The sequence below is a fragment of the Anastrepha ludens genome, chromosome 3 (genome assembly GCF_028408465.1).
Source record: "Anastrepha ludens isolate Willacy chromosome 3, idAnaLude1.1, whole genome shotgun sequence".
NCBI lineage: Eukaryota > Metazoa > Arthropoda > Insecta > Diptera > Tephritidae > Anastrepha > Anastrepha ludens.
This window is the reverse complement of record NC_071499.1, coordinates 112302608-112325073: the sequence shown is the minus strand read 5'-3', so window position 1 is coordinate 112325073 and position 22466 is coordinate 112302608. Positions and strand designations below refer to the sequence as shown.

Sequence of the window (22466 nt, the reverse complement as noted above, 5' to 3'; positions counted from 1 at the left end):
AATCTATAATAATGTGTGATTTTTCTTAAAATTGTACTTAGAAATGGTAGGGTATCAAGATTTATGCTGTGCACTTGTATGTGGCTACTTGAATCGGCCCGCTATTTGATAAGCTAATCCAATATCAAACCTAGCAGGGGATCACAAGTATCGATCTAAATAAAATATGTGGGAAGCACTTATGTACCTATATTTGTCTGTCAATGTATGCGTGCGCGCCTTATCGCACTTTAACAGCGGTGCCTCATTGTGTGACTCATTTTGACTCACAACATTGGCTCACAATTCACTTATCTATTCACTGGTTTCAAGCCTTTGTTCATAATTATTTGCTCGATTACGTTTCAAGCGATAAGTCTTTGTATAGAAATTAGCGATGTTGGAGATCTTAGTTTGAAGCGTAAAGCAGCTGTGAGCGGTCACTGCTGGAAAAGCTGTCGAGAAGTTTTAAGAAATTGCAAAGTAAATTTAAAAAAATCAGTTCTACCTTGATTAAGTACAGCATTTGCAAGCTTCTGTCATTTCTGAGCGCACGACTAATTGAATATCAGCAATGAGTCGCAATGTATTGCTACTGCTTTTGCTGCCCTTCGTCTGCACCTTGGCGGCCAAGCGCGCAGCGTCAAAAGTAGTTTGTAAAGATGAAGATGGCGCGCCAGTGGATTGGTGAGTACGCATGCAACTAATTTCAAATTAAAACAATTTCATCGCCTGCCCCCTCCACTTCTAGGTTATACATGTACAAATTGCCGCGCATACACACCCAGTACGGCGCGAGACGCAATAGCAGCGGTTTCAACTATCTCTACATCTCGAGCAGTAACTATGATGCCTGGCGTTTGTCAGCGCATGAAGTCACCTCAACCGAATCCATGCCTGGTAAGCTACTGCAGCCACTGTTCGATGACGAAAGCGTGCTGGTAATCGCCTACAATGACCAAAAGCCCAACAGCAATTCAAGCACACCGAAGGCGCACGCCAAGGGCTTGCTAGCCACCGATGGCGAGTCGGCAATATGGCTAGTGCACTCAGTGCCTCGATACCCAGAAATACCAGTTTACAAATACCCGCTCACAGGTGGACGCTACGGCCAGAGCTTTCTTTGTATGTCTTTGCAAGACACCGAGGTGGATAAGGTGGCCACACAGTTACGGTTAATGGTGCCACTCATTTACTATACGCGCACACCGGAGGCGGTGCTTGCGCGCTTTCCCATTTTGCAGCAAGTGGTGAAGGGTAAGTGGCAAAAGGAAGCGCCCTATCAGAATAAAGTCAAACTGGAGACGCTTGATGGCACGAAATTCAAATCGTTTGCGAAAAGCGGCAAAGCTGTAACGGAATTGTATGAGGATGTCATTGCGCCAGAATTGGATGTCAACCTACTAGTGGAGACCTGGCGCAATGGTGGCGGTAATTTAGCAACGAATTGCACGAAGAATGAGAAGTGAGTAGAAAGATGCATATTTTTTCATGCACACACACAAACTACTATAATTTTGAATATTTCCTCCCAAGAGTCTTCAACATAGAAGAAATCACCGAACAGTCATTGCAAATCTCATTTAGCACCCATTCTGATCATTCGAAATGGGCTGTATCACAGGAGAGTGGCTTTAAGCTCTGGCGTTGGCGCGTTGGTGGTGCGGATTGGATTTGTGTGGGCGACATCAATCGGCAGCAAGATCAACTGGTACGCGGTGGTGGCAGCGTATGCCAGAAGAACACCAAAGTTGCACAGCTTTATCGGCAGCTGATACAGGGTTATGAACCATGCCCAAGAAACAAGCGGGAAAGGGACGAAGTGAATTAGCTCGTAAATGGAGCAAATTCTCAAATTTGATCGTACACAAACTTTGTGCATTAGACTTAAGTGCATTATTTACAATTCTTTTTAAATAAATGCATACACACATACATACATACGTACATGTACACCTAAGTGAATGTACTCAACCATAAATTCTTTCATTGTTATGATCTGAATGACATTGTTTTTTCGTAAGTAAAGTAGTAATAAACAAAAGTAATAATAAAAAAATAATATTAAAAATATAAAAAATATAAAAAAATAATAATAAAAAACAATATAAAAAAATTAAAAAAATAATAAAAATAAAATTTCTTAGTGTGTAAAATGTCGTAACAGGTGGTTCTGCGTCACCGAAATGCCCCAGATTTATATCCGGCCCAGTTCTTCAGCAGCAAAAATGTTTTTAATTATTTTTATTTATTTATTTTTATGTATTTATATTTATTTTTTTTGTGTATTTATATTTATTTTTATTTTCATTTATATATAAATTTTTTTAAATTATTTATATTTATTTAACCTAACCTAATCTATATTTACTTATTTATTTCTTTATATTTATTTTTTTATTTATTTGTCTTTATAATTATTTATTTGTGGTTATTTATATTATTTTTTTATTTATTTAATGTTTTTCTATTTATTTACTTATTTATATTTTTTATTATTTTTATTTATATTTCTTTATTTTTTATCTATTTATATTTATTTATATTTAATTTATTGATATTTATTTATTTTCATCTATTTAAATTTAATATGTTTTTATTTTTTCTATTTTTTTATTTTTATTTATTAATTATTATTTTTTAATTATTCATATTTATTTAACCTAACTTAACCTATGTATATTTATTTATTTATATTTATTTTGTTATTTATTTATATTTATATTAATAAATATTTATTTACGGTTATTTATATTTATTTTCATTTACTTTTTAATTTTTTTTCTATTTATTTACTTATTAGTTTTTTTATTTATATTTATTTGTTTTTACCAATTAATATTCAATTTATTAAGGGGGAGCACTGCTGTGATTTCTCAAAAGAATCGATTTTTTCTTTGCATTTTCTTAAAGTAGATATATTCAAAAGTATGTAAAAAAATCTTAAAATCTTGAAAATTGACGAAGTTATACCCCATACAATAAGAGCAGGTAGGGAGTTACAACGGCTAATAAAAACTTTAAACGCGTTTTTCTCAAACGTTTTCTGAACACGGTGGCCTCGATTTCTCGAAGACTTATGAACCGATTTTAATTTTTGTACATGTATTGGCTACAGTCGGCCGTTTTTAAAAATTCCAAAAATTAATATTTTTTCAAACAGAAAAAGGGTAAAAACACAAACTCATTTTTCAAACCTGCACCATTTTCTCAAAAAAAAAGAAAAATAATAATAAAAAACCGCCTCGTACGACGATAGCCATTGATGCATAGATTAAGAATTTGTTTGGTTTTTTGTTTTGAGATGATTTTTCACCGCTGTATCGTGGCGACCAGGGTGCATCAGGATTTTGTGACGTTATTGCATTAATATTAATAACAATTGTAATTTTTAATATTTTTTAATAAAAATTGTGTCAGTATAGTTGAATATATGTTAAATAAATTATAATTTGTCCGATCCTCAAATAATCATCCCTACTTATAAAAAACAATTAATGAAAATCACTTAATTTTCACGTGTTCACAGTGGTGTCCCCCCTTAACTTATTTTTTTTTTCTATTTTTTTTTTATATTTATTTATTAATTATTTTTAATTATTTATATTTATTTAACCTAACCCAACCAATATTTATTTATATTTATTTTATAATTTATTTATATTTATAATTTTTATTTATTTAATTTAATAAATTGGAAAAAAAGTTATTTTATTTATTTATAGTTTTATTTATATTTATTTTCATTTTTTAGATTTTTTTTTTAATAATTTTTTCTATTTATTTATTTATATTTATTAATTTTTTATCTATTTATTTTCTTATTATTTATTATTTATTTTCTTTTGCTCCTTTGAAAGTTACAAAGATGCCAAATCCTTAAATTTTCAGCACTTGAGAGTGAGATGTTTGGGACGTCTAAAGTACAGTAGAATACAGCAGATTATAACCAAAAATATTAAAATGAGTTACCTTACCGAGATAAAATTGACTATTAATCCCCCTATTTTGCTAGTGGTTCATCAATGTTCGCAATTATAAATCTTACGGTAGAGCAAGAAGAACTGCAGACGAATGTAACTGACTATTGAACTTATTGCTCACGACGACGTCCTCCAGGCATAATTACCAAATCGGCATCCCTGTAGGATGATCCGTCCGACTTGAGCTGTTTCTTGTGACGTTTAAGTCCCACACTGACTAAGGCTTTCGATTGCTTTTACGCGTCGTAAAAAAACAGCTTTGCTAATCAAATTCCATTCCATTCCAAATCATTTTTACATAAAATTAGAACAATACATATACATAGATATGTATACATACAACAATCACAACAATCATATCCTAATTGGCATATACTACAATAGTTAAAATTTCATTTCTGCTGCTTCAGTTGTATTTTGCGCTTCAAACTCTTCACCAACAGCGTATTCTCCAATTGCTTTTTCGGCCTTTTTGCCTCGACTTGCGGCAGCACAGCATCATTACCATTCTTTAAACTTTCATCACCGTGGCGTCGCTTTAGCTTCTCCTGTATGAGTAACTCCATAGCTTTGGTTTTCTTGAAATGCGAATCTGTGGGATCGATATTGAATTTCGCCGATGTGTATACTGCCTTGAAACGTTCATCATTCACATTTAGTTGGAAATTGTCTTCTATCGGTTTGGTTTCGTCAGCAATGGTTGATTTCGATTTCTTCAATTGTTTGCGTCGTTTTCGTTTCGATTTTGTTTCTTGTTCAGATTTTAGAATCTTTTCCAAGCTAAAGTGCTGCTTACCCTGCTCCTCTAAATCATCATCGTCCAACAAAAGTTGCAATTCTCTCGCTTGCTTTTCCTCTTCTTCTGCAGCCTGCTGCTTATCCAATGCCTTTTGATGATTATTTTGCTTATCACTTTTTTTCGCTTTGGTGTCAATGAAATCACCCCTAGCAAATTCTTCAGCAAAATAAGGATCGTTCATATCGATACCATCGGGTATGCTATCGGAATCAGAGGAATTGTCAGCATCGGGATCCAAACCACGTGCTTGCATTTTCTTCTTCTTACGCTCTTCCTTGCGCTGCTTGTTTCGCTCACTGCGCTTTTGCAACACCTTTTCGATGGGCGTCAACTTTTGTGGTTTCTTGTTATCGTCGGACTCATCCGGCTCCTTATCTTTGTCGTCTTTTTGCTCTTCTACATTCCAACTAATTTCCATATCAAATTTATTATTCTTCTTTTGTTGTTCCTTCTCGTTGATTTCCGCTAACAGTGCCTTATATTTATTGAGTATGTCGTCCTTTTTACGTTTTGGTTTTTCAGCCTTACGCTCATCATTCGCGTTTTTTGACTCGTGTTTTTTTAACTCATTTCCATTTGCTTGCTCGATTTCATCTTCTTCTGCGCTATCGTCATCATCGTCCGCACTACTGTATGCGACCATTTTACGCAGTTCCTTATCACTGACTTCATTCAATTTTCCGCTAGCCAATTTTTCACCCAACTCCTGCCTTTCTACAGCTGTTTCATCCCATGTCAGATCTACCTTAGCCTGCTGCAAAGCTGTTGTTGTGAATTGTCGCGGTTTATAGCTGTTGGTATCTGGCAAATCTGTGCACACATCAGTGGGTTCGTCTTCATCAAAAGTAGTGTCGTTAGGTACGAAGCGCAAATCCACGCGTGTTGCAGAACTCTCGTACTCAATGCCATCACATTCTTTATAGATTTTGTCCGCTGTAGCCACACTATCAAATTCTGCCACTGCGTAATAGTAACGCAAACGATTTAGTTGATACTGGCGGAGCTTTTCCATGTGGTATTCATCACCTTCTTCCGCATCGCTATCCTGGTCCTCAACGAGTTCATCATCTGACTCCCTGTCTTTATTTGCAATCTATAAATATAGTAATTAAAAGAAAGAAATTAAAAAATATTTAACGCAAAATTACTTTATGAAATACCTTGGCGCTATTCATCTCTTTTCCGAGACCAATTAACTCCGTTGGCCCGTGTATATCTTCTTCTCGCATTCGCTCTTTTCCGAACTCTGAGGGATATATTTTCACACTCAGCACACTTCCACCCGGTGGCAGAAACGAGCTAAATAATACCATCAAATCAACGGCACGTATGCGATCCCAATCCATATTACAAATAGCAAGCCTGTGTGTAGACTCATCTGTGGTTTCCGCTTCTTGATCTAGTTCTCCCCAGATATGGTCAATATTTGCCTCGAGATCATCCTCCTCATCACTCGATTCTTCATCTGACGATGAGTCGGTTATGAGCCTGCCCTCTCCACGCGCATAATCAATATCTGGATCCAACAAACGTTCTCGCAATGTTTTCGGCACATTCTCTCCATCACTATCAAGCTCATCGTTTTCACCTTCTTTTTCTTCGCCGGGTGTGATTTCACTAGAAGCATCATCATCACGACTGATCGCCTTTAATTCCTTGCGACGCTCCAATTCCTCCTGTGCTTCATCATCATCTTCTTCATGTTCAGGTTCATGCTGTTTTTCCTCATCTTCGTCCGTTTCCGTATCGGATGAATTTAGTTCGTAGTATTTACGTAAATCTTCGGCATTGGTTTTATTCACTCGTCGCCCATACTTGTCCACAGTATACTTCACGTTGAATTTATCATCAGTGAACATCTTTTGGAAGCGTTTGTCGATCTTCACTTTACGCTGCACCTTTGGTATCCCACGAAAGCGCGGATCACTGACCAGGTGCTGGAAACGTTCATCCTGCCATATGCCTGAGCTGCTCGCTGCCGCACTAGAAGTTGGTTTATCATTTTCACTTTTCTTTACTTTGTCCACCTTTTGAGGCTTGTCCTTCGCCATTTCGTTTTATTCACTTATTTCCTTCTACTGCTGTATCCAAATGAATCGAATAAAAACAATTTTTCGGCAATTGTTGATCTTGCAAATCTGTCAAAGTTCCGCACGTGCAGTAGGACCAGATATGTTTATTGTAACATTATTAAGGTGGCCACATAAATTTTCATAGTTTAATTTTAAAGGAAAAAAAAAAATTCTACAATCTAACTAACTGGTTGCCACCATTTACTAAAATGATAATCTTAAACATAAAGAACGGAAAGAGAACTAAAAACTGGTCTCAAAAATATTTACCTCACTTTTACAACTTCAATCGTATTTTTAATATCTGTCAATGTTGTGCAAAAGACGAGGAACAATTCAATAATGATATATACATCTATCTTTTTCAATGACATGTATTAAATATTTTTGAAAAAATTTTGAAAAACAAATGTTAAGAAACAATTTTTCTAATCTGCCTAAAATTTACAAATGAAGCTAAACCAAATCAGAATAAATGAAGCATGGCGATGTTCAATTCATAATGTCAAAAGCGCTGTCAAATAGAAGAAAAGTATTTATTTTCATGTTGCTAAACAAGCGTGCGTCAAAGACTTATTTCTGATAGGCCAGACAGACGATGGCGTTAATCGGGATTAACAACTTAATTCGGAATTATGTCACGTTTTTGGAGCAACTAATATGGATTGACAATTAGACGTAATTCTCATAATTTAAGCGGATTAAGGGAATTCTCGATGGCAACATTACCAAAAAATGTCATTTAATATCTATTGTGAATGAAAAATAATGAAACTTCTAAAGAGGAGAACAAGAAGGCTGCATACAATGCTAGTTTGTACTAATACGCTGGAAATTATATTAATTGGGTTGATATTCTGAAGCAGTTTCAGAAATTGCAGTTCAAGATTTTGTTCAAATAAATAATTTTTTCTTAGTATCAAGGAAGCTAATACCGGTATTAGTTGCCTGTGGTCCATCTTTAACTGACAAAACTATCCAATAAACAAATCAGCTGTTCACTATTCCACGTAACAACTGTCAATCACACTATAATTTTCATCAGAATTAACTGCGCCGGTGATCCGATTAACGCTGCTATCTGTCCAGACTATAACTTAGTACCTCGTTAGTAAAATTTTGACTGCTTTCAATGATCAATTTCAATCAAATTGCCAATCGAAATTGAATGAATTTGACAATTCATATAATAAAATAGTTTAAGTTTATTGCCAGCTTCTGTAGAGCAATGAACTGTTATTTTGCATGTTTGACAGCCAATTGGTATTTCTTCGGACGTTCACATTTACAGCATTTTTGATAACATTAGTTTTCTAGACTATGCTTTTCCCTTTTGAAAAAAAAGGAATCCCTCAGAATATCAGCATCCCTCTTTCCTTTTCATCGCATAAGTCAAACAATGCCCACACTTAAAATATTGCTATCGCATTTAATCAAATTTGACAGTTATTATAAAATGAACAATTGAGTCTCGAGATGTTGTTGTTGAATACACTTTGGTTACAATTCTTGTATCGGTTTATATTTCTTTAAGTCGGTACTCCGTATTTACACTGCCGAGTGTATTACATCCCTAATCTAACATACAACACTAACTACAGCTGATCAATTCAACTTAACCTCAGTGAGTTCTTTTGGCCGCTAAACTATTACCGATAGGGTTTGTATATTTTGTCTGATTTGATAAATCATATAATTTTGTTAATTTAATAACAATTCAGGCACTAAACTGAACGTTGACAGACGATATTATGCATTGCTTGGTGAGAAACAATACAAAACAGTGTTTATTATGGAGCAAACATCTACGTAAAACATTCTCTTCCAATGCAGGTGCCACCCAGGATAAGGGTAAGATAATCAAAATATAATTTTCTAGCATCTACTATTTATATTTGCAAACATTGATTTTTTAGAAAAACTCTCCTACAATAATATGATGCAGCGACGTCAGCAACAAGCCACACGGAGTATTGTGGTGCAAGTACAATCCGAAAAATCATTCCCTGAATTGTATAACTATTGCGCCAGTTTTGGACAGATACTCAGTGCACATCATTATTGCATACGACATGATGATGATCAACATTATATATTATTAGAGTTTGCCAGCATGCAAGAAGCCAATACTGCCATATCCGCCTCGGCTTATAATGATGAACTTTCTGGTGTGCCGGCACACTCACCTTTTCTTTGGTTTAGAGCTGTAAGTGGTAAGCGTGCGGCAAAAGCAGCTGCTAAATCGACAACAGCTACATTAGATGCGATTGGTGGTACCGCAATGCTTGATAACAATGCCCTAAACGATCTGTTATGCACAGCACCGGATTTAGATGGACAAATTGTGCTTTTGCACCAGCGAACGCAACTCAATGATCTAGGAGTACGTTTGCGTTTTCTTGCTGCACTACAAGTACAGCAGGCCGTTTCGGGTATATTTCCCTATGCAAATGCACAACCGTTTGGTTCGTCGGTTAATGGTTTTGGCAGAATGGGCTGTGATTTAGATTTAATACTGCGTTTCGATCGAGAAGTAGTGGGACCGGCTACTATGCAGCGTAATAACGAGGCGCGTCTAGTATTTCATACGAAGGAAAATCTAACGAATGGTCGTTCGCAGACACAACGGCAAATGGAAAGTATTGGTGATATGTTACACCTTTTTTTACCAGGAGCTTGTCATGTGCGACGCATACTACAGGCACGTGTGCCGATTATCAAATACCATCATGAGCACTTGAATTTGGAAATTGATCTGTCCATGAGCAATCTGTGAGTATCGTTCTTATTTAATTATGTGTATATACTTATATATATTGCTGATCATCAGATTTTGCTTTTTTCGATTCTGAAAAGAAGCGGGATGCTTGATTTTTCTGGTCCTATGACACATTTTTTTTCTGAGAATTATCTTGCTTCGGGTTCTTCTAATCTTTAAAAGTCATGTTTTACAAACCTACCTAAATCCTGTTACATTTTGAAAGATATTTACTATACCAATTAATTTTTTTTTAAATATATAAAAATTTTGCTTTAGACACTTTTCACTCTACTTAGAAAATTTGAATAGTTCACCTATCAACCTCAGCTACAGAGTTTTATTAACTACGCTATTACTTCCTACTTCCATTATTATTGTAATGTGTTAAACATTGACATAAAAAAATGATATATTCGGAAGACTATTCAAGTAGCAATGAACTACTAACTCTTATTTTTATAATTTGAAACTCGACAAACCCCATTTTTACTATCTAACTCTGTTTATCATCTGACGCTGGAAGCTCTCTAAATCTGGCTAAAGCAAATCGTGCACTATCTTAGTCACTTTTCGACTACATTTCTTAGCTGCCTTGGACCGTAAGATCTATTGTGCTTTCTACTATGCACGATAGTTTATCCAGACGAACCTGTGAAGATGACTTCGCAGTCCGTAGAGGTTTAGCAAATATTTGAATATTTTACAATTTCTCTCTCAGAAGAACTTTGTTTGGCGTAGTGTTGTTGTTATAGCAGTTTGTTTGGAACAGTTGTTACAGCAGTTTGTATGGAGTAGTAGTAGTAGTAGTCGTTGTTGTTGTATCAGTTTATGTGGAATTGTTATTGTTGTTTTTGATGTTGTAACAGTTAACTAAACCCTCCCTCCCTGCGGAGTAGTCACCGATGGTCATCGTCTAACTCATATAACGATAGGCCCAGGAAACGTGCTGTGTCGACAGGTTAGGTCCAGAGGGAAACGGGAATTAGGGGGCATGTGAATATGTGGTTAATATCGTGCAGTGCGCCTTCAAATGCTGGGCATAAGTATATTGCGTATGTCGGGGTCAATTGCGCATACATAAATAGGAGTGTAACTTTCTACAATTTTCAGAACGTAATTGAACTAAAGTTACGCGAGGCAGCTGATATTCTTCGTCTGCAAAATGTGGTGATTAGCCTCCGATAACGGCATTCGGGGATAGGAAGTTTAGGAAGGTGTTTACCACTTCCCGACAGTTGTTGTAGTTTTGTTTTGTCCTGGGTCTCGTCAGTGTAGTTGAAGAGATGCTTCCTAACGTGCATGAGAGCTAGCTCAGGCTATAGCAGATGTCTGCTGGTCTCCTATGTTCATGATTGTTCGATATTTGCGTCGTGCAATGACATCGATGACTTGTGTTTCAAAGTGCGCGTTTATCTTGCCAGCCTTTCTCTCAAACTTGCCCTATTAAAACTTTCCTCTCTACTACCTGGACGAAGGAAGTCAAACTTATAGTAGAGCTAAAGGTGAAAGTCGATGGCCCATCGATACTGACCGTTAACAAAACCCAAAACCTTGGGCGTCACCTTCGATAGTTTGCTCTCCTTTTCAGCGCATACAACCGCAATTGCCGATAAGATCCAAAACCACAACAAGGGTCTCAAATCGCTAGCCGGCAGCACTTGGGGCAAATACAAAGAAATGTTGCTGGCGAGATATAAAACGATTGGGTGCCTGGCTCTGAATTATGCGTTCGCCTGGCTCCAGTGATACGCAGTGGATAAGACTTCAGACCTGTCAAAACACTGCAATCAGGACAGCCACGGGATGCCTCCTGCTGTCTCCCTTGCAACACCTTCACAACGAGGCTTCCATGCTGCCGGTTAAGGAGTACAGTAAAATGTTTGGTGTAGTTGTTGTTGTAGCAGCAATACAAGCCCTATTAGTGTAGTGTATACCACCGGTCGTCTTCGCCTAAACCTGCGGTAGCACCAAAGCAGAAAGTGTTTGCTGAGTAGTTTATAATCTGTGCCTCGTTGTGAAGGTGTTGAAGAGGAGGCATCAGGAGGAAACCCGTCGCTGTCCGAAAGCAGTGTTTTGGCAAGTCTGGCGCTTTATCCACTGCGTGTCACTAGTTCCAGGCGACCAGACAGGCGCAGCATAGTTTAGAACCGGCCAGTCAATTGGCTTAAATGTCGATAGCAATAATTCTTTGTCTTTGTCCCAAGTGCTGCCGGCAAGCGATTTGAGGACCTTGTTTTGAACCGTTTATCATGTTTGGCGTAGTCGCACAGTGTGATATCAGCTTAGGTGTCTGTCAGTCTTACTTCTTAATCTCTGAATTCTTCCTAGATTGTGCGGTGTCCACTCGCCATTCGCGAATTTCCCTCAACATCAGCCGTATAAACTTGACAGTTAGAATAGATACCTGAATGAGTTTGTAAAGAGTATAGCGATGACTTCATAGATTTTTTGCAATTTTCTTCCAAATGTAGAAGAAAGCACAAAGTTTTATTTATTTATGATTTTATTAAAACTACTGGTGAGCTTAGGCGTATTTGTAAAGGTATCTTTTGTTAACAACCTTAAAAATCTAATGGGTAACTGTAAAAATTAAATATGTATGAAAAATATGTATGTGGTATGTAAAAAGTTCATTCGGCGGTTTTGTGTTAAAAAAAGTAGAGTTTTAAAATTGTCGATTTCCAGCGGAACTCAATGCGCGCGTTTAAAGAATAGGCACGCATTTCCAGCAACAATCAGCATTCATATTCGACTCCAATACCCTCTCTCACTGTTTATCCTTACTTTAATTACTATCCAGCAATTCGCACTTCTCAGTGCCTGTAGGCACGCGCTTCATCTTCCTCCTTCTTAACAGCTTGCACCAATACCAAACTCAAAACAGCGCAGATTACATGCAACAGAGCCAATGCCATTGCCACGGCAACAATCCATGAAGTCTTGCCCGTAAAGAACCAAGTCAATTCGTCGACACAACCATTAAAGAAACAATTGCCGCTCACAGTATCGCGGCATGAATCTGGCAATGGTTGATGTAGATTCCAATAATCCCACGGACCAGTTGCACCACAGCAGCCAATATTACTTTGAATCATATTAAGCACGTATGCGGAATGTGAATACTCTGAGCTACTAACAAAACTTGTCAACGAACTGCTCAACAGCGGTTGAAGGCTGGAATGCATGGTACTATAATCAAGCAGTACGGCCGATCCAGCCACCGTTGCAACAAAACCGAAAATCTGCGTGCCTAGGAAGACTAGTAGCGCCAAAACATTCTCCATCAGCGCGCTGAGGCAACCCAAAAACGATACAGCCATCATGATGATGCTTGTGCCGATAAATATGTAGACGCCAATGTAAAATGTTTGTGCCTGAAGTATGGTCAGCCAATTGTTGAAGCCCTGCTCGGCGCGCAACCAAATGCTAAGCGCAAACAAGGCGGTGGCAAACATCCATGCGACAATGTTAAAGCAGAAAAGTGTATATTTCACGCAGCCGATTTGCTTCTCCAGCGTGTTCTCCTGCCGTCCAAAACCCATTTTGTTGTCGTTTTTGGCAATGTAATTGTTGGTATGATTTTGTTGTTGTACTCAGAGGTAGTGGCGAGCAGCTGAAAGAGAAGAGAAGAAGGAGTAAAATGAAATGAAGCACAGATTTAAATGTTTAATTTCAATTGCTGAAGCCCTTTGGCGAATAGTAAAGCATTTTTACGATATGCGAATTAAATTTTTAAGGTTACAGCAAAATAAACTCAGGCATTTCCCCATTAATGGCAGCCTAATCAATTACTTTATCAATGCGCGTAGATAAAATGCCAGCAATAAATTGTGACTAATAGACAAACAACTTAAGTTCCTTTTTCGGAGAATTCAAGTTTTCCAATCTTTTTCGCGTGTTTTAATTTTACAATGAAATGTTAAGGAAAACAGTTTTTTAAGAAAGTCTATGTTATTGCTTTCTTCAAGGATTATAAATGTTTAAAATACTAAATATTAATAGTAGCACTTATTACACTTGCTAAAAAAAATTGGCTACATATAAAAATATATATAAAACTCAGTATATATGTATACAAGCAATGAAAATCATTAGTTTCCAAAAAACATTTTTTTTTTTTCAAAGCAATTACAATCTGGTATTCCTACACACATAAATTGTTTCTATTTACACATGCATAAATTATTATTAAACCAATTTTTTTTTATAAATAAGTCTATACATGGATTACACTCGTTCACTATTCAATAAAAAACAAAAATTCTTCACAATTTTCTAGTTGGCCCATTAACTTTTTGTTAAATTTTACTTCACTTCACCTCAATTCGTATTCCTAACTAACCACTGCTTAACACATTTTATATGACATTATCTATGTGTGTATAGCAAATACTGTTATCAGCTCAGCGCCATTGATGATTAATTTTGTTGGTGTTGCAACAACAGGTGCTTTCATACACTAATACGCGCGTGAGGTCATCGAAAGTTTTAAGTCATTCGAAATTGGTGTATTCACTTATATCTGTAAATTAGAAGTTTTGGTTTCTTTCAGAATTTTTAACAAAATTTGTATTATGAGTTTTGTAGATTATTTTAATTTTTTAATTTAAGTTCACAATTATTTTATATCAGGTGTTTTTAAGTAGCTTAAGAACTTAAAATGATAATACATAACAGAAATATTGTTGTACTGATTTTTTTTAGTATGATATAATTTAGTAAATAGTTTCATGGCATTTATTATTTGAATATAATATCCAGCATATGTCTGCCAAGACTATGAGTTACATGGTCCATTCGATCAGTCCAATTTTGGACTACTTTTTCCAATAAATCTGGCCGTATGGCGTCAATGGGGACTTGAATATTGCAATAAATCGAGTGTTAAGCGCGCTGGATAGCAAGTTGCGTCGTCTTTTTGGAACCAAATGCCGTCGATGTTTAGCTGATCAATTTCGGAAACAAAAATTTAGTCAGCATAGCTCGATAGCGCTCGCCATTCACCGTAACGGCAGCAACCTAAACACCCGACACGCTTCTTTAGTCGTTATTTTGATTTTTTTACAAGGATTCTAGACGTATTTTTAATGAATTGAATTTAAATTAACCTCCTTGTTTGTTTGTCTTGCACCAAAAATAGTACAAAAAAAATTATAGTTAATAATCTTTTGATTATTTATATACTTTTTCATCAATAGAGTAAAAAATGAGCGCCGATTTTCATTCTTTTCTATTTATTATTTATTTATTTAAATTTTTTGAATTTTGCAAAATTTTTTATTTTCACTTTTTAATTTGGTCTTTATTTTTGATTTTATTTTAAACAATTTTTTCTGTTATTTGGTTTTTTTTATTATTTTAATTTATCTTATGTTTAGTCCTCTGTTACTGCCTGTACATTATATGTATTTCATTTAAATCAATTGTATTTTATAGTCATTTATTTAGTTTATTATTTTTAGTATAGTTTATTATTTTAATTTAACTTTAATTTATTGGATTTTAATTTATTTTATATTGCTTCAATTTATTTTAACGTATTATACATATAATATATACTTCTAACCAAAAAGCACATCGCACTAAAAGTTAGCATGCAAACTTGCTTAAATACGCTTATCACAAAAAAGGTTCTAAAGTACCTATGCATAAGATTGGACCCAAGACTAACTTTCTGGTATATCCAGAAATACCTGTACAAAATAGGGAAATGCGAACACCACGCGTGCATATATGGTGACGCAGCCGCAGATGATGCTGAACACACCTTTTTCCAATGCATGCATTGGGAATAAGAATGTCGAACGCTTGAGAACGCTCGGTCACATAACCACTGAAAATGTAATCGACAAGATGCTAACTAGCGAGGAAACGTGGAAGATCATCAGTGGTTTCAGAGAAAAAGTTCTCCGTATAAAAAAGCGGGACCTGGACGCAGGCACTTAGGTATAGACCTTTGTAATGAGGAAGATGGAACGCCACGCTGAAGTAATGCGAAAGCAGTTCCAGGGTGAGCGACGGTTCCAAACGAGGGGGAGTTGTTTTTGTGCCCGGACATACCATTGTTGCGTCGGCAGCTTTAATGATGCATTAAGCATTTTAAACCTCGTCATTGGCAAAACAAAGAACAAATTATACATATATTTATTTTATTCCATTACTTTTTGTCTTCATATGTCTTATTTTTTTATTTATTTAATTTAATTTTATTTCTTATTATTTTATTATCCCTAATTTAATTTAATTTTTATTCTATTTCATTATACTTTTTTCTTATTTAATGTGATTGTGTTTCTTTTTTATTTTATTTTATTTAATTTTTTTATTTTATTTTTTATCTATGTTTTATTTGGTTTAACTTTATTTTAATACATTTTTTTTGTTTCGCTTTAATTTATTCTATTGAAATTTATTCATTTTAGTCCATTCTAGTTTATTATAATTTATTTTTAGTTTGATTTGAATAATGTTTTTCTTTTGCTTTTAGTTTGCTTTTTATTTAAATTTAACTTTTTTTCGTTTTATTTTATTCTATTTAAATGTATTTTATTTAAATTTAACTTTTTTTCGTTTTATTTTATTCTATTTAAATGTATTCTTCTCTTTTTCTTCTATTCTCTTTTATTATAGTGAATTTTTATTTTTGCTCTAATATAGTTTATTTGAATAAACTATTATTTTTTGGTTTTTGTATTTAATTTTTTTATTTAAATTGAATTTAACATAATTTCATTAATTATATATAATTATTAATTTGTTTTAACTTTATTTCGCTTTATTTTACTCTATTTAAATGTTTTCTTCTTATCCAATTTTATTTTATTATATTTTATTTAAATTTTTTAAAATTTAATTTGTTCATGTTAGTTTAATTTGTTGTTTAACTGGTTTTTGTTATTTAAATTTTTTAATAAATTTATTTTTTTGGTTTAAATAAAATTTTTGTTCTTTTTTTTTAATTTAAATTAAATTAAGCTTAAAATAATTTAATTTTATTTTATTATTTGTGTTATTTTTTATTTGATCTCTTCTTGGTTAATTTTATCTAATTTTTTCAATTTTATTTTATTATAATAAACTTTTATTCAAATAAAATTTTTAGTTTAATGTGAATAAATTCTTTATTTAAATTTTTGTTCTTGCATTTTTATTGAAATTTAATTTAATATAATATATTTTATTTCATCTCATTTTATTTTGTTTTATTTTTAATTTTTATTCTATTCTATTTTGTTAACACTTATTTTTATTTAATTTTATTATTATTTTTTTGTTTTATTCTTCTTAATTTACTTTTTTAATCACTTATATTTTTTATTAATTTATTTATATTTTTTTATTTTAATTAACTGAATTTTTTTAATTTTATTTAATTCAAGTTGTTGTTTTGTATTTAGTTATATTAATTTTATTATTATTATTTATTTCATTCTGTTTTATTTAATTAAAGTTTTGTTGCTGATTTAGTACTTTATTTCATTCATTCATTAAACTTCTTGTTCTATTTCATTTTCACATTTTCAGTTTCCGTTACGACTTCAATGCGTCAACGCCCTTGTTTTTTCTACGTTTTATCTCAAATTTTCAATATTTACAGTTACAAACTCATAGCCAAAAAATGTATGTTACTCAATCAAATCAGATTTATTTTTTTATAAACTTCAAAAAATTTATTTCAAACTGTTAATTGGTCACATTTTTTTAAGAAGCAATCTCCCTTAAAATTCAGTTGAAGTAAAAAAAAAATCACCTTTTAAGTAAGCGCGCTCAAAAGTTTATAAGTAATAGTTTCTGCCACAAATATGGTTTTCCAATACTCGATATATTTTTATAAATTCTCCGTTGGTTATTATTTGCTTGGTTTATTTTTATTTTTTATTTTTCTAAGTAAATTAGTAAAATTCGACCTCTTCGCTGCTGGTCTCACTTTACTGTTCGTATGTCGTTGTCGTTCGTTGAAATTTCACTGAAGAAAAGCTTTTGCTGTCGTTTTGTGAAATCATACCTCAAACCCACAGCTATCCAATAAGTGATCAAAAAAACTGACAAAACAAATTTAGCAAGAATTGCGTACACTCTTACCAAAGCTACGAAGTGACGCTGATAAGATAAGCCACGAACGTTCGGCTGGCGATAAGATATAACGCTGGCCCAACTTAGCCTGGCGCGCTGCTGGCGGACGTTGGTGGAAACAAGTGCACCACATACACGCTTAAAACCCCTCCGCTTTGTAACATAGAGCACGACACTTGTTCGCTTCTTGGCTATCGCAATTCTTGTGTACTTACCATACAGCCTATTGCCCACAATGGCACAGGTGAATCAGTTATCTAAGCGAGCCACAGCAACAAAAATGCGAGCTACAGGTACATACTCGTGCGTTACATTAATGCCCTCCACCTGTAGCTGCCAGTGCTAGTCGTTTGTTTTGAAATGCTTTGAAGGTTCCTCTTTATCTTGTTGGATTTTTTTCTGTGCATAGCTTTGTTATCAAAATTTATATACTTTGGTATGTTCGTGTGATTCATCGTGGCGTTCGGTGTAACTCTAGATGATGAATATGCTTGGCCAATTCATACATGGACAGCTCGGTTGTAAAAGCAGGTTGGTTTATGTATAAACTTTGAAATTGGCGCGAAAGCTCTTCTTGTGATAAGGAAGCTGCGTTCCACTTTTATCTGAAATGGTTGAAGTGAAAAGCTATGTTCACAGTGTCTGCTTTACACTGGTTGAAAACAAATGAAATGTGAAAAGTGGGTGTAAGTTTGGCTGTGTTTCTAAAACCTCTTTCCAGCAGAGGAAAACTCTGGTATTACCTTCAATACATATTAAACTGAGTTGGATGTTTTTAATCTTAATCTTTAAATCTTCTCAATTTGCTTGTATTTTTGGTCTTCGAGCAATCATTACAATCAATCAGGTTGCTAGCTTCAATCGATTCGGATTTTTAATGACCTTAACTTTTCATCGAGTTTTTCGCCGCCCGATTCGGGTACAAAGGCGGTTGGAAGTCGCTCCATCTGGGAGAAAGAGACCCCTCCGATTTCGACATGATCATGTCAGATCATGCACCGCTCTCCCTAATACAGAGTCCTAAATAAAATTGTACTAAGTAGCACAGGCCGCTTAGCTTACTATTTACCTTGGCCACAAAGTCCCCTCGGGCGGGGGCACGAATGTAGTTAAACGCTCCCGAATCGAAAAAGCCAGAGCGGCGTTCGGGATGTTTATGGCGAAACAACAATCTGAGTTCCAGTGTAAAGGTTAGGCTCTTCAAGTCGAATGTGCTGTCGGTACTGCTGTACAGTAGCTCTACCTGGAAAATCTACACCGCTACAACCAGTCGCTTAGAAGTTTTTGTCAACCGCTGTGTAAGGATTATATTCCGAATTTTCTGGCCACTAATAATGCCAAACAAAATATTGCTCGAAAAAGCAAACATGGAGCCGTTATACATTTGGATTAGAAGACAGAAATGGAAGTGGATTACGCAAAGAAGACGGTAACATGGTGAAGAAGGTATTGGAATGGAACCCACTTACAACGAGAGGAAGAACGCCTGGCAGAGCAAGAGAAACCTAGAAAAGAACTATAGATCGCGAGACGGCTTAATTCGGGTTAAGCTGGAAGCAGGTGAAAGTGTTATCACGCTAGGGATTCCATTGTACACGGTTCCGGGCTGTTGTTTTTGGGCCGTCCCATGTGATGGCGGCATCTGCTATTTCGCCCAACGTAGACCTTCGCCATGCGTGGAATATTTGCAGTTTAGTGCGCTCGGAGATTTGCCAACTCGCCCTATTGTATGCGTTTGCCCAACGGCGCCCTTGCCTTGTTTAGTCTGAAGTTGCTTGAAGAATTCTGCTCAAATGACAGTCTTTGATATAAATCCGGGTCGTTCCGTAACCATAGAACCGATTATTGTGCTGATATACCTTCGGGTCTAGGGGTTGCCGAATGTGTCTAGATCTTGTCAGCCAGTTCGAGAAAAGACTTCGTTTTGTAAACGACTAGGCCTTCAACAGGTGTTTACTGGGTTAGTATTTACAGTAGCATCTCAGGAGCGACTGCTTGCATGGCAAGGTGATTGATAACCTTCTTAATTGGGATATTTTTTGATGGTCTTCAGCACCCTGCAAATTTGGACTCGGGTATTTTTAATTAATTTACTGATTCACTTCTTTATCTTCTAACTATATTAATTCACATAAGCTCCTTGATTTTAATTACATAATTAAAATAATAATAATGATTTTTAATACATTTCAATTCTTGTCTTTTATCAAAACCTGAAAGTTAGTCGTTTAGAGTCACCCGAAGATTTCATTTATTCTCACATTTGTTCTGATCCATTTCAATTTGCTTTCTTTATCTTTTTTAAATAATTTTGAAAATAATCTATCTCCCCTCAGCACCGGTTTCTACATGTCCGAGTTGTTGTACATGTTTGGCGAGCTCGACGAACGCGTTCGACCATTAACCTTCTGCATTCGTCGCTGGGCACAAACTTGTGGCCTAACCAATCCTTCGCCTGGTCGTTGGATAAGCAATTTTTCACTGACGTGCCTTGTGATATTCTTCCTGCAGCAGATGAAACATCCCGTATTGCCCACAATAAATGCGCTGATGAAATCTACCACTCCGGAGGATATTCGCGTTACCGAGGATGGCATCAATTGCAGTTTCGGCAGGGATTTTGAACGCATTGGCTTTCGTAGTCGCAACACAACCGGCTTGAGTGAATTATTGCTACAGTTTTTCGAATTCTATTCGCAATTCGATTTTCATAATCGTGCGATATCATTGAACGAGGGGCGTGCCATTGCAAAGCCAGAGCACTCTGCGCTATGTATTGTGAATCCCCTGGAACAAGTGAGTAGCAAAAATAGTTAGTAGTTAGTTTCAAATCAAATTTAATTCTCTCCTCTCGCCTTATTATTTCACAGGTGCTCAATGTGAGTAAAAATGTCAGCCTGGAGGAGTGTGAGCGGCTGCGCATTGAGGTGCGCAATGCGGCTTGGGTGCTGGAGTCGGAAGTGGAGAATCCCTCAATACCGGACAATCGAAATTCTGAGTCCCCTTGGGGCATTTTGCATCTTTTCAAGTCAACTGAAAAATCCATTGTACGACCGAATATGTTTTTCAAACCACGCATGGTCGAAGTGAGCGAACTTTTTGACACCTCGACATCGGACACCCCTCCAACTCCAGTCGAGTACAAAAATGCCAATGCAAAGCGAGAAGTGGAGAGTATAAAAATACAGGCGCGTGGTGACTTTAGACAAATGCGTGTGAATGCGAAAGGGCGCCGAAGTAGGTGAACGAGTCTGAATGCAAATGCAATTTTATATTTAAGCAGTGAATTTTTTATGTTAACCTAACTGCCGTGTAAGCTAACACTGTAAGTGTGAAAAATATCTTTGTAAATAATTTGTTTCTGTAGATTCTGTAGAGAGCGGCAGACGTTTATAACACAAGAGTTGTTATAACAAATTTTAAGTTTACAATCCTATGCATACAAGTAGATTAATGTTGTATATTTTCGTTTAAGAAACTTGTAATTGTTAAGTTTAATTAAAGGACAAAATAAAGTTGTAAGTCGTGAAAATTAAAAGCAACTGATAAGCCAAACAAAAATAGTTTTAAAAAGATTAGAGGTGCCTACGATGGATAGTACCGAGCTGCCTATAGCCAACGAATGTTTTAGAAATCTCACATTCACATTTTCCAACTCATGGCGCTTGATACCTGCAATAACACAGGTCAACAACGTTTTGTTCTAGGAAAGGGTAGGGTCATTTTCGAAGTAATTTTTTGCGTAGAATCCGAATCCGGGGTTAAATTGCTCTATCACGTCAGAACTTTGAGATATCCTAACCTAAAAGGGCAAAAAACGCTGTTTTTGCCGTTGAATTTGCTTAAATATCTTAATTTTTCACTGAGATATGGCATTTTGAAGTTTCCATGTTTGTGAATTTTTCGATATTCGAAAATCCATTGAGATGACATGAGACGTTATACGGTTGATTACATAGTCGCACAAAAAAAATAAAAAAAACTTCAAAATGCGATATCTCAGTGAAAAATTAAGATATTTGAGCAAACTCAACGGCATTTAAAAGAGGAAGACTTATAATTTAAAGTACCACATCTACTTTTTTATGAAGAGCGTTTTTTGCACTTTTAGTTTAGGATATCTCAAAGTCCTGACGTGATAGAGCAATTTAAACCCCGGATTCGGATTCTACGTAAAAAATTACTTCGGAAATGGCACTACACTTTTATAGAACATTCCGAACCCATTTTTTTGCAGACCTGTTTAATTAATAAGAGAAGAATGCAACACAACAAACTTTATTCAAAATATTTGTCGGTCTTGAAGAACATACCCATTTACCCATTTAAAATTTAAATAGTCATGATTCCATAGCGTGTTTTAACTGTAGAACTAGATTTTTTGGTCTCCAATAGTTTTAGCTGAGATACTGCCCAGCTGAAGCTAAGCCACCTCCTAAAAAGATGGCCTCAAATACGGCGACCCAGACGTGGGTGAATAGAATTGGTCCTTTATGGATGCCGTTCTGGTCCCTGCCGAAATAATACAGAAAGTAGACCCGGGAAGTGTGCGAAGGCTTTTTGAACCCTATATCACCCACCAAAACTAAAAACAAAACAAAAATTTTTTTGCTAAAAAAAACAACTAACCTACATACAAAGCATTTAGTTAAGTCTTTTACAAACAATGGCCTTACGTACAGTTGATCATGGCTATTTAATTGCATTTCAAATGCATTTACGTTATTCAAATAAAAAAGCGGGGCCTGGCCGCAGGTATACAGATAGAAATCTTCTAAAGAGAAACATGAAGGGCTACA

At 35.4% G+C, this 22466-nt stretch overlaps 4 protein-coding genes across 9 annotated transcripts; 2 read left to right on the top strand and 2 right to left on the bottom strand.

Annotated features, from left to right (window-relative positions):
• The first annotated feature begins 298 nt into the window (after positions 1–298).
• LOC128858812 (deoxyribonuclease-2-alpha) lies at positions 299–1953 on the top strand. The gene is made up of 3 exons (XM_054095328.1): positions 299–666; positions 731–1444; positions 1516–1953. The coding sequence occupies exons 1-3, from the start codon at positions 554–556 to the stop codon at positions 1808–1810; spliced, it is 1122 nt and encodes a 373-aa protein (XP_053951303.1). The 5' UTR covers positions 299–553; the 3' UTR covers positions 1811–1953.
• Positions 1954–4192: 2239 nt separating this feature from the next.
• On the bottom strand, positions 4193–6936 carry LOC128858811 (ESF1 homolog). Its single transcript, XM_054095327.1, has 2 exons — positions 5922–6936; positions 4193–5854 (listed from the first exon to the last, which is right to left on the bottom strand). Exons 1-2 carry the CDS (start codon positions 6810–6812, stop codon positions 4355–4357), a joined length of 2391 nt encoding a protein of 796 aa, XP_053951302.1. The 5' UTR covers positions 6813–6936; the 3' UTR covers positions 4193–4354.
• Positions 6937–8392: 1456 nt separating this feature from the next.
• LOC128858809 (poly(A) RNA polymerase, mitochondrial) lies at positions 8393–21233 on the top strand. Its single transcript, XM_054095319.1, has 5 exons — positions 8393–8493; positions 8555–8684; positions 8750–9605; positions 20004–20463; positions 20538–21233. Exons 2-5 carry the CDS (start codon positions 8585–8587, stop codon positions 20910–20912), a joined length of 1791 nt encoding a protein of 596 aa, XP_053951294.1. The 5' UTR covers positions 8393–8493; positions 8555–8584; the 3' UTR covers positions 20913–21233.
• Positions 12057–18038, bottom strand: LOC128858810 (tetraspanin-2A). 6 transcript variants are annotated; one of them, XM_054095322.1, is made up of 2 exons: positions 17883–18038; positions 12057–13207 (listed from the first exon to the last, which is right to left on the bottom strand). In XM_054095322.1, the coding sequence occupies exon 2, from the start codon at positions 13134–13136 to the stop codon at positions 12408–12410; it is 729 nt and encodes a 242-aa protein (XP_053951297.1). In that variant the 5' UTR covers positions 13137–13207; positions 17883–18038; the 3' UTR covers positions 12057–12407. The 6 variants fall into 6 exon arrangements, with proteins under 6 accessions (XP_053951297.1, XP_053951299.1, XP_053951298.1 ...); XM_054095324.1 differs by lacking the exon at positions 17883–18038 and adding an exon at positions 17677–17842; XM_054095323.1 differs by lacking the exon at positions 17883–18038 and adding an exon at positions 17600–17630.
• Positions 21234–22466: the final 1233 nt, after the last annotated feature.

What these genes read in the sequence shown, in the direction of transcription:
- LOC128858812 (XM_054095328.1), top strand. Translation starts at nt 554, where the DNA reads ATGAGTCGCAATGTATTGCTACTGCTTTTGCTGCCCTTCGTCTGCACC. An exon ending in GATGGCGCGCCAGTGGATTG is followed by an intron (nt 667 to 730) that starts GTGAGTACGCAT and finishes CTCCACTTCTAG; the next exon opens with GTTATACATGTACAAATTGC. An exon ending in AATTGCACGAAGAATGAGAA is followed by an intron (nt 1,445 to 1,515) that starts GTGAGTAGAAAG and finishes TTTCCTCCCAAG; the next exon opens with AGTCTTCAACATAGAAGAAA.
- LOC128858811 (XM_054095327.1), bottom strand. Translation starts at nt 6,812, where the DNA reads ATGGCGAAGGACAAGCCTCAAAAGGTGGACAAAGTAAAGAAAAGTGAA. An exon ending in AAGAGATGAATAGCGCCAAG is followed by an intron (nt 5,855 to 5,921) that starts GTATTTCATAAA and finishes CTATATTTATAG; the next exon opens with ATTGCAAATAAAGACAGGGA.
- LOC128858809 (XM_054095319.1), top strand. Translation starts at nt 8,585, where the DNA reads ATGCATTGCTTGGTGAGAAACAATACAAAACAGTGTTTATTATGGAGC. An exon ending in AGGTGCCACCCAGGATAAGG is followed by an intron (nt 8,685 to 8,749) that starts GTAAGATAATCA and finishes TTGATTTTTTAG; the next exon opens with AAAAACTCTCCTACAATAAT. An exon ending in GATCTGTCCATGAGCAATCT is followed by an intron (nt 9,606 to 20,003) that starts GTGAGTATCGTT and finishes ATCTCCCCTCAG; the next exon opens with CACCGGTTTCTACATGTCCG.
- LOC128858810 (XM_054095322.1), bottom strand. Translation starts at nt 13,136, where the DNA reads ATGGGTTTTGGACGGCAGGAGAACACGCTGGAGAAGCAAATCGGCTGC.